The 11644-nt window shown below is 43.0% G+C and overlaps 1 protein-coding gene and 1 long non-coding RNA gene across 3 annotated transcripts in view; one reads left to right on the top strand and one right to left on the bottom strand.

Moving 5' to 3' along the window:
• The window catches only part of SLC9A7 (solute carrier family 9, subfamily A (NHE7, cation proton antiporter 7), member 7), a 66212-nt gene extending 58084 nt beyond the window's left edge, over positions 1-8128 (top strand). For both annotated transcript variants that reach the window (XM_014544051.1, XM_005871599.2), the window contains one exon: positions 2873-8128. In XM_014544051.1, coding sequence (XP_014399537.1) covers positions 2873-3124 — 252 coding nt within the window. In that variant the 3' untranslated portion in view covers positions 3125-8128. The remainder of the gene's footprint in view (positions 1-2872) is intronic.
• An 809-nt stretch (positions 8129-8937) lies between these two features.
• Positions 8938-11644, bottom strand: part of LOC106727017 — an 8944-nt gene continuing 6237 nt past the window's right edge. Inside the window, exon 3 of the long non-coding RNA XR_001363168.1 lies at positions 8938-9376. This is a non-coding gene — a long non-coding RNA (uncharacterized LOC106727017). The remainder of the gene's footprint in view (positions 9377-11644) is intronic.

Raw genomic sequence — 11644 nt, 5'->3', positions numbered from 1 at the left:
ACTCTCTATCCCTCTCCCTTCCTCTCTGTAAAAAAATCAATAAAAAAATATATTTAAAAAAAAAAAACTATCACCGGGCAGACAGAGTTTCAGGACTTTCTAAATAGTGATGGAGAGGAGGAAACGGGGAGTTTGGAGCGAGTTTTAGAATTCCTCTCTGCCCGACTAGAGGACTCTTATTTGATTATACATTTGCATCCTGCCTGATTCTAGTGAAGATTTGAGGCAGCAAGCAAGAGGAGTTGCGTGCTTGCCTGTTAAGCTGCAGCATTGGTTAAATGGAGTCACATTGTGGAGTTTGGAGAAGTCGACATTGAGAAACAATGCAGAAAGCATGGGTGTGTTTGTCACCAGTAAGGGCACAGAGATGGGCTGGGACTAGAGAAGTGAGGTAGGCAGAACCAAGGAGTCCTCCCTAGGCCAGTGCACTTAACAGGCATTCCTCTAGCACCTACTGAGTTAAGCACTTCAAGGAAGGGCACTAAGAAGAGGAGAAGGTCATGGCCCTTTGGTGATTCACCCAGATGGGGAGTCCAGGCATGGACACGGGAGAATCTGCCTGTGGCCTTGGGCAGCATGACTGAGCGGGGACCATGGACTATCAGGGCAGGTTCAGGTCCTGCAATGAGGACACCCTGTGTGTAGAGGACAGGATGTAGGACTTCAGATGTGCTTTGAAGGGTAGATAGGAAATAGGAGAGAAAGAGCAGTTTTCAAACTGTGTTTGCTATTCAAGAAGGAAGTCCAGACCTAGCCAGTTTGGCTCAGTGGCTATAGGGTCAGCCTGCAGATAGAAGGGTCTCAGGTTCGATTCCGGTCAAGGGCACATGCTTGGGTTATAGGCTCAATCCCCAGCCCTGGTCAGGGTATGTGTGGGAGGCAACCAATTGATGTGTCTCTCTCACATCAGTTTCTCTCTCCCCCTCTCCCTTTCACTCTCTCTAAACAATCAATGGAGAAATATCCTCAGGTGAGGATTAACAAAACAAAACAAAAAAGGAAGTCCACAGTGTTTGACAGCCATTGAAATAGGGGGGTGGGGGAGCACCCCACCCTTGTTTTGCTTATTGAACCTCTTGGAGAATGAAAGGTTGTGTCTGACCTCACGCTGCTTCCTGACACTCTCTCCCTGCCATCTTTTAGTTTCAAGTGGCTGCCACTTGGCTGACGCCTGCCTTGCTCAGCCTAGTCTTTTTTTTGCTACAACTGCTGCTTATTATGAGATGCTGTCACAGTCCTCTTCCCAATGGGGTCACTTTTCATATCGTTTAGGTGGGCAGTCTGGAGGTAGCATAAATCCAAACCTTCCTACCAGCTGGACAACCTTGGGCAAATTTCATAGGTTCTCTTAGCTCAGATCTTCTGCTCTGTGACATGTGCTTGCACCCTTCGCAGGAGAGGGGTAAGGACCAAATGAGAGCTTATGTGACATTCCTGGCAGGCATATAATAGATCAGTGATGGCGAACCTTTTGAGTTCGGCATGTCAGCATTTTGAAAAACCCTAACTTAACTTTGGTGCTGTGTCACATATAGAAATTTTTTGCTATTTGCAACCATAGTAAAGCAAAGACTTATATTTTTGATATTTATTTTATATATTTAAATGCTATTTAACAAAGAAAAATCAACCAGAAAAATGAGTTTGCGTGTCACCTCTGACACGCGTGTCATAGGTTCACCATCACTGTAATAGACCGAGCATGTCAGACTTAAAGGCTAACACGGGCCAAATAAACAAGGTTTAAGTGTATGTGGGCCGCAAAAAAAAGAAAAGCTTCAATTTTCATAGAAATGTGGGTTTATTTTGATAGAGACTTGCTGAATACAAAGGGCTGAAATAAATGAGTCATCATTAACATAAAATAATAGAACATTTTAATAAAAATTAGTATTTTTTCTTGAACATTCTTACCAGACACTGAATAGCTGCACAAATTAATAAGCATAATGCAGATAAACCTATTTTTCTTGTTCTCCGAAAGCGAAATATTTCCTGTTGTGCACACCAAACAGGTCAGTACAAGACGAATGAAGTGGCCATCGGCTGCTAAAATATTCACTGCTAGTATCAGTGGAGAGAAATGGTGCGCCTGCGTGTAAGGCGCGTAAGGGAAATGAATGCAACACGATTATAGTCATCAGTCATTAGCAAACGTTGTAGTTCATTATTAATAATTATGTAAAACAAGATATTGTAAAAATTAAGTTACGAATTTTTTACTAAAACACTTCTTACATACCATTCTATTGGCTGGGCCGCAAAAATATTCGTTATGGGCTGCGAGTTTGACGTGCTTGGACGCTCAAGAAAATACACCTTCCCTCTGTATTACTTGCTTCATCTATATGAGGACTTCCCATCAGGGATTTTGTGTGGCGACAGGAAGGAAATCCTAATAATGGTTTGTCCTCTTCCCTCCATGCTGACGAGGGTAAAGAGTAGTTCAAATGTAAACTAGGTGTGTGTAGAATGGTTTGTGTAGGGCAGGAGGCCCACCCAGAAGACCTTCCCAGAGGAGAGAGGACCTGAAACCTATTTGCAGGTCTTCCCAGTGACCTTAGCCCTTCCTTTCTTTGTGGGTTGGGAAGCTGAAAATCCAGGTTGGTTTCCTTTTCTTCCGTTTTGTCACAAACTGTCAGGCATTTAAAATCACAGCTGCTTTTTGCTATTCCAAGTCCTAATTCAGGCAACAGTGCTATACATTGAACAGCACGCTAGAGTTTACATCCAGTTATCATGCTGGAGGCTCAATGCAGGCAAGTTTCATGATCCCCAGTTTCAGATGAGGAATTGAGATTGGGGTTGGCTGGAGCTCTGGGAGATTCCAGTCTTCGATTTGTTGTTAATTGTTATTTGTTGCACTTTTCAGAACCAAGAGCCACTGAGAGAGGAAGACTCTGATTTCATCCTGACTGAGGGTGACCTCACCTTGACCTACGGGGACAGCACAGTGACTGCCAATGGCTCCTCAGGCTCCCACACGGCCTCCATGAGCCTGGAGGGCAGTCGGAAAACAAAGAGCGGTTCTGAGGAGGTGCTGGAACGAGACCTGGGAATGGGAGACCAGAAGGTTTCAAGCCGGGGCACCCGCCTAGTGTTCCCCCTGGAGGATAATGCATGACTTTCCCCCCAAACCCTGAAGCGATGGGGTAGACCCACCGGTGGTGTGGGGCTGGCTGCATGCTCCAGTGTTGATTGAGGTGGGACAGTGACTGAATGGAACTAACGCTTCTATTGTATTGAGGTCTGAAGATATCTTAACATTTAAAACTTAACCCAAGATACAGATGGTGGGGCTCAAGACAAATGCAGATCTATTCCCACTTTTTCACTTAGTAGTGCACTGTTCAGAGTTAAACAAAAACAATCGCATGCTTTACTGGTCTCTAATTCATTCACCTGTGGTACCTGAACAAGGTGTGGTGGGTGCCGGGGACCCCTCCCAGGAGAGGCTTCGTATCCATACACAGCAGTGCGAGTCTAGCTGGATGTAGGAATATCAAGTGAAGGGAGAACAGGCTAGAAGAAAGATGGCGAAGGAAGGCCAGTGAGATTGGACCTCCAAGGATGAGGGGAAGCTGGTGTTAAATGGGACAGAAAGCATGAAAAAGCAATTTGAGTGGAGGCTCCAGCAACAAGAGATGATGACAGCAGCCTCATCTCTGGATTCCTGACTTCTTTTGCTGCCTGTATTTTCTCTAGACTGAAGATTGGAAAATATATCCATCAACATTTCAACATGGGGGAAAGAATTGTAATTCCTTCTCTGGAAATCTCCACAAAGAAGAAGTTACTGGAATGTTTCAAACCAAAGGCAAAATAGTGTTAAAGTGCTGTATTTTTTTGTTTTGTTTTTGGTTTTTTTCATTAATGTGAAGGCAGGAGAAACTGTTTAGAAACTGATGATTACATCACCGTAAACATCAGTCAATTCTTGATGGCTGCCATATGAGCTGACTGCCTGGAAAATGGTTAACAGGACTGACATATCTACTGTGGGTTTAGAAAGAACACCAAAATTTGTGGAGTGCTTTGATCTGGTGATGAGAAGGCAGTAACAACCCTCAGAGGCAATACACTAGTATTCAGAGGGAAGAAATCTCACTGTGAAAAAAAAATCACTGCAAAGAAAACACAAGATTGTATTCTAAAGACTTAGTAGAATTCCAAACTTTGAGCTAAGAAATGAATGAGATTTCAGTGGTCACCTGAAGAAACAGAGGCGAGGCAGTGGAATGTTAAGCTTTATTTATACAGTGGAAGGTTCCTGTCCACTCTCAGATTAAGAATCGAGGTGTCTTGTAGAGAAAGGTCATTTTCGTGGTGTCTGGGGAGGTCTGCACCAGCTTCATGTGTGAGTGTGGTCTGAGATTTAGATTTCTACTTTGGGTTCTTTTGTGGGTGAGCTGTTCTACCTGCCCACACCTGCAGTAAGAGAACTCTTGGAAGCCAAGTTTGAGATTCTCCCTGTGCTCTATGCTTCAGTGCTATTATTTTCAAAAACCCAATTTCTAAAAAATGCTTTCATTTAATGTGGCCATTTCCCTTATAAGGTAGTGGCTCAATCTAGTGCACCCATCATGAAATCAGCCATTTAACCTTCTTAACTCGCATTTTTAATGGTTAATTTTTAAGTAAGACATTGTTTCGCCCTCTTTTTCAGTTGATAATTTGTGCAAACCAAGAAAAATTTATTAGTTTGAGCCATATGAAATTGCTGGTATTCAACCATTTTTTTAAAGACACAAAAATGACAATTTCATATGGTTCAGTATAAGAGAATTGGGTGATTTTTATTCCCCTTTCCCTTCTATCTACACTAAAGGACATTTTGATTTGATGGTCATCCATGGGCTTTGTAAGTTTGGGGAAAAAGCTAAACATACTTACCTCATGCTTCCACTATGCTGAAAAGTAAAAAGTAGGGTGCGGAGAAACTAACCCAAGGCTAACTATTTGCTGCCAGTCTGGCATAAACCAGGTAGAAACTGCTGAGTAATGGTGCATCCAAGTAAGCAAAATTCTTCTGAGAGGATAATCCCAAGTCATTTTATAAGCATATTTGTTCTGGGTAGGGTGCGGGGGGTTACAGTTCAGCAAAGTCGGATGTTCTAGGGCAGAGGTTCTCCACCCTGGCTGCACATTAGGATGATCTGGCCCATTTATTGAGAACATCAACATAAAGGCCCACCCTCAGAGATCCAGACTCAGTAGGTTTAGAGTGCGGCCAGGCTTCTGTGCTATGTTTGGATCCTCAGGGATTCTAATCTGCAGCTCGGGTGGAGAGCCTTTAGTCTAGAACTTGCAGTGGGCCCAACTTGAAACTGAGTGAATTTCGTGCTAATAATGTTTCTAGAAGTCAAACACATACTCCATAAATACAACTAAAACCAAAAAAAAGGTCACATTAGAAAACCTTAGAGCATGAAAGGGGGAGAAGGATGACTTGAATGTATATATTGGAGGGATTAAAACCTGTCATTTTTGCTCCGATTTGTGGGGAAAAGGGGGTTTTGTCTTAACTGAGCTGCTGACTAATCAAATGTGAAGGTTTCTAACAAGCTGTCTTTTCCATTTAACCTGGGATTAAATTAAGAGTCCCCTTTGCAGTCAAGTGAACTTTTTTTCTCTTCACACTTCACTCGTCTCCATGCCTGAATCTACACTGGACTCCTTAAAATAAGGGGGAGGGCTGTCCATTGCCAGAGCACAGGCCCCTTATTAAGTGGAAGGTTGTGATCACTTCACTGTCATGTGGTGGTGGTGTTGGGAGCTGGTAGTTAAGGAGATGCAAACTTTTGTGGATAGCACTGGCAGAGGGAAGATATAAACTCCTGACATTCCTTTTAATATTCTTTTCCTAGAGAGGAAATTTAGGATATAAATAAGTCTGCATTTCTTCCTAGGAAGCAAGTATAGGAAAGGCATATGTAATTAAATGGACACTGACCATCAATGATACTTATTGGGCTGACCAGACAAATAAGCATTGATGCCTTGCAGCCAAAAACCACACTGCGACATCAAATGTTTCATCAACCAAACAGCAAGAGCTCTTTAGGCTGTGATCCCTAGACCTGAAAACGCCCTCTGTGGTTTGGTTGAAAAAACAAATTTTAGAAAACACCAAAAATGTTATCTTCACTATCCATGAACATTTCAGACTAGAGCAAAGAAGTGACCGTCCCTTCCAAAATAGAGGTCTGTTGCACGTCCTTCCTTCACCCCTCATCATATCCCTCCCTTTTTCTGTCCATAGTAGAAGTTAATGTAATCATGTTGGATATTTGATGTGAACAGTGACTCTTAAATGTAGAAACACCACTGATGTCCTTAGAGATTGGTGCCAGGGCAATGGAGCCATTCATCAGAGGGGAATCATCTGCTTGGAAACCTACCTTGGTACCCATTGTGACTTCTAAGGGGTGTATCAGAAAACTAATTTTACCATCTCTTGTCAAATGTATTCTGGAATGAGGGTTGCTGTTTCAATGAATGACTTCAGGAATAGGGAACTTGACAAGTTTCATGCCTGCCTTTGATGTTGATTCTGCAGATGAGTTAGTACTGTAGGAGCTAATCTGTCAGAAACTTTAGACTGGTGTCATTGAGTTCTGATCTCTTCTGTCGTTTTCTAAGTGGGGATCTGGCTGGCCAGTGTCATTTGCTATGTCCTCACACAGCAAGTTGAAGAATCCAGTGGGCAAGAGTTAGAATGTAGAAACAACCCATCTGAATGCTGCTTTCGCCACTTTGATACCTGAAAAGACCTTCCCCCTTTCTAAAACCTAATAAGAACAATATACAGACAAATACCATAGAAACCAATGTGAGGATCTGACTAGGAAAAGCAAGTAGGATTTTTGACAGTCCTTTCAAAACAAGATTTAGAAGTAAACCATATTTTCCAGTTTCAATTTTCATAAGTAGAGTTTTTTAAAAAATTAACAAACACATCTTGTCTTGTCACCCAGTGCTAGGAGAAATTGTAAAGAGCAAAGCCAAAGTTTTTGATGTAAATTTTATTTTTGTAAGCAGGGTATACGATAACCATGGTCCACATGGAACACATAGGCACCGGTTTTCTGCTACTTGAGCCTTGGAGAAGATGAGAAGGAAGGTCTTCCTGTTCTACTGCCTTTTGAAAAGGTCTGAAATAGACATGAGAGCACTTGGGAGAGGCCATCCTTTTCTTCTGATGGCCACCTTTTAAAAAGGGTTAACGGGATGTCATCATCACCTCAATTCTTGGCCAATGGAGAATGATTTGGGCCTGTGTGTGCTGGAGGAGCTCAGAAGAAAAAGGACATGGAAATAGCTTGAATAACTCTACATCTCTGTCAAAAGCACTTAAAAACAGTTAAGATCCAGTGTTACTGGGTGACCATCCAACTGCATGGACATTTGGGGGTTGACTTTTGTTGTGATTATTCCAGCTGTGGGCTTTGGAGAAGCAGAAGAATGATTTTCGGTTGTGTGGGTATTACGTCACTCTATGGATTTGGAATGTATCACTGCACTCACTCATTCAAAGTATGATTTCATAGTAGTGTCACCTACTCCTAGGTTTTCTTTTTTACATAAAATACATCTGGTCTTCTTACTTAGAAGTTTTTGTTCATTAAATTTATTCAATGCGAAGGCCACCAATATTCATTTAATAGCTACAAAGCAATTTTTTAAATAGAATAGGATACATTTAACATGGACGATGTGACCTTCTGGAGAACTTTTTATAGAAAGCTTAAATACTGTAGTTGGGGAGAATTTTGTCTTCTATTTCCATTCAACTGTGGCAAACTGGTGGTTTTATAAAATTAACATTATGTAACAGTACGTTATATAAACATGTTATACAAAATAATATTAAAATGTTTAACTGTGAAAAAGTGAAGACTTGGAGTTATCAGCAACCTTTATGTGCAATAAAGAAAACTGAAGTTAGACCCCAAAGTGCTGTCTTTCTGTAGCATCCTACTTAATGTTTGCCTTTGTGTATATGTTTAGATTGATATTGTAAAGCTAGTCACATGTTTTCCTGCTTTTGCTGATATTTAACACATTTTTCTCAAAGCTCTTTCTGTATTTTTTTTTTACAAAACTCAAAATAAAAAGATTAACTGGCTGAACTGATCTTGTTTTGTCTTTTAAAAGTATTGTCTGTTAGTAGAAGTGTAGTATGATCGTATTCTTCACTGAGAGGTTCTTTTCTAGGTGGAAGCGATTCCAGCTTCATTTACTAGTAGACCAGGAGTTGACAAATTACAGCCGGCACCTGGATCCGGACTGGCCCACTGCCTGTTTTGTAAATAAAGTTTTGTTGGCATACACTATGCTCATTCATTTGCATGTTGTCTGTGACTGCTTTCATGCAGAACTGAGAAGTTATGACAGAAGTGAGCAACTACTTGCTTATAAAGCAGGAACCCTTTACTGTCTGGCTCTTCACAGAAAATATTTTTGCCAACCCGATTTAGATGCTTGAAAAACTTTAGTTTTAAAATAGGGTCTAAAAACCATGGCAACATGTGCCTTAGGATTAAAAGAACCACTTTAAACTCATCTCTGCCTGTGACTTTTCCTGGCCTGAAACTCTCTTCAGTAGGCTTTGAATGTTGGATAATTGCTAAGAATCTTGAACCCAACATGCAGTTTATTTTATAGTCTTCATATTCCTTTGTAGACTAGCTTTCCCCAGAATCAAACTACATCATAAAATCTGAAGCTTCCTAGCAAAACAAAACAAAAATCCTGTCATTAGCATGACTCAGTCATTTAATAGTATGATTACAAAACACCAAATGGAACAATTTAAAAGCAAAAAATTGTTCCAGTTCATTTCTCTCCCACCCTACAGAGAGAAATTACTTTTTAAAAATCAGTTCAGAGGTGGTGGCAAGGGGAGCTGTTTGAAGAAGGGTTGGATGAGTCAGGTTTAAAACAATATCATCTAGACCTTTTATTTAATAGTGTGTAATTTAATCAAGATACACAGGACCGCGCTTGGCCCTTATTCACATTAATGTTTTGTCCAGACACCTGATGATGGGAAATGGTACCAATCGCATCTCTTCTTTGTTGTGAGGACGCCTTGTTGAAATGGCTCCAGCCGAGGCAGGTTCGGGCTGGGAACTAAAGCTCTTCCTATTTTATTGCCATGATTATCCACATTGCACTTCCTTACTGGAAACTTTGTTTCAACCAATGTGTCCATCATTATTTAATATGCTCAGGATATTCCTGCTCTCCAGAATTGCACAGCAGTTGGTACCAAATCAAGTCCCAGTCTCTGACAGCATGATAGATTGCCTCCACAGCATGGCTTCTCCAGTTCTGGGGCAACATGCTGAGTGCCCTGTTCATGATGCCTGACCTGGAAGGAAAGGAACAAAGGATGTTTGAACTTCAGAACACCAAAATTCACAAAGAGCCTGTTGAATCCTGATGATATAAGGCCTCTTAAATATTAAACCTTTAATCTTCCTTATCTAAGCTGCATTATTCAATGCTACAAATCCATACTGAACCAGTATCTATCATTCTGCTTTGTAAAGACAGTCCAAGAATAAGTGTGACCCAAGAGGGGTTAGATGAGAATAGAGACAGGAAAAAGATGGGGGTACCTCTGTCAGAGTGACTGTGCTTTCTGCAGCTGCTGCTGTGGGGTGCCTTTAAGGAAAATAGAGCTTTCTGAGACTTGCTAGGTAGAGTGGGGGAAGGAGGTGGGATTGAAGCGATACCTGTAGCCCCCAAGTAGACTAAAAAAACTGTCATCAAATTTCCTACCATTTTCAATATTTTTGTTGTGGTTAAAATATAAACATATCCATTAATTCTTTTTTTAATCTTTATTGTTGAGAATATTACAGATGTCCCTCTCCCCCCGCCAGCCCCCATTGTCTCCCTCCCCCCAGTTCCCACCCCACCCCAGGCCTTCACCACCCTATTGTCTGTGTCCATAGGTAATGCATATCTACACTAATAAAAGAAAAATATGCAAATTGACTGTACCTTCATGATGCACACCAGTCAATCAGGAGTGAGCATGCAAATTAACCCAACAAAGATGGTGGGTTAATTTGCATATGCAGGCGCCGAGAGGCCAGGGGTGGGATGCTGGCACCAGGGCGACGATGCCAGCATCCCACGCCCAGGCCGCGGGGGAAGGGAGGGATGCAGACACAACACGGGGCTGCTAGACTGGGGGCATGCTCCCAGCCCAGCGGACACAACGTGAGGCTGCTGGGCTGGAGGTGTGCCCCTGTGGTGGCTTCCTTCGCGCGGCGGTGGCGACGAAGCCCCCATGCCCGGCAGACAGAGAGCGGACAGCAGGGTGTGGCGGCTCCATTCACGCGGCAGTGGTGGCAAAGCCCCCAGGCCCGGCAGAAAGAGACAGCAGACAGCAGGGCATGGGGGCTTCGTTGCCACAATGGCGGTGAAGCCCCCATGCCCAGCAGACAGAAAGCAGACAGCAGGGCGTGGCGGCTTCCTTGGTGTGGAGGCACCAGTAAAGCCCCCAGGCCGGGCTGACAGAGAGATGACAGCAGGGTGTGGCTGCTTCCTTAGTGCAGCAGCAGCGATGAAGGCCTCATGCCCAGCAGACAGACAGCAGACAGCAGGGTGTGGCGGCTTCCTTCGCACGGTGGTGGCGAAGCCCCCAGGCCCAGCAGACAGAGAGCTGACAGCAGGGCATGGGGGCTTCATTGCCAAGGTGGCGGCGAAGCTCCCAGGCCCGGCAGACAGAGACAGAGAGTGGACAGCAGGGCATGGCAGCTCTGTTCGCGTGGTGGCGGCGGTGAAGCCCCCAGGCCCCACAGACAGAGGACAGTGGGGTGAAGCAGCCAGACCTCACAGAGAGCAGAGAATCATGGGGAGTGGGCCTAAGGCGTCAGTAGGACATCCCCTGATGGCTCATGGATTGGAGAGGGTGCAGGTTGGGCTGAGGGATTCCCCCACCCCCTGTGCACGAATTTTGTGTACCGGGCCCCTAGTCTATAATAATAAAAGTGTAATATGCTAATTAGATCGGATGTCCTTCTGGGCTGGGGCTGTGAGGGAAGCCGGTGCCGGCAGCTGGGGGAAGGAAGGCCTACTCTTACACAAATTTCGTGCATCAGGCCTCTAGTATGCATATAAGATCTTTGTTTAATCTCTTCCCCCACCCATCCCTCTTCTCTCTAAGAATCATCAGTCTGTTCCATTTCCATGCCTCTGATTCTATTTTATTCACCAGTTTATTCTGTTCATTAGATTTCATATTAGTTTATTTTGATTTTTAGATTCAATTTTTGATAGGTATGTATTTGTTGCCATTTTGTTGTTCATATTTTGATCTTTTTCTTCTTCTTCCTCTTCTTAAAGAAAACCCTTCAACATTTCATATAATACTGGTGTGGTGGTGATGAACTCCTTTAGCTTTTTCTTGTCTGTGAAGCTCTTTATCTGACCTTCAATTCTGAATGATAGCTTTGCTGGGTAGAGTAATCTTGGTTGTAGTTCCTTGCTATTCATCACTGTGAATATTTCTTGCCACTTTCTTCTGGCCTGCATAGTTTCTGTTGAGAAATCAGCTGACAGTTGTATGGGCATTCCCTTGTAGGTAACTAACTGCTTTTCTCTTGCTGCTTTTAAGATTCTCTCT

This window comes from Myotis brandtii, unplaced genomic scaffold (assembly GCF_000412655.1).
Source record: "Myotis brandtii unplaced genomic scaffold, ASM41265v1 scaffold349, whole genome shotgun sequence".
Classification (NCBI taxonomy): domain Eukaryota; kingdom Metazoa; phylum Chordata; class Mammalia; order Chiroptera; family Vespertilionidae; genus Myotis; species Myotis brandtii.
This window is presented reverse-complemented; position numbering and strand designations above follow the sequence as displayed.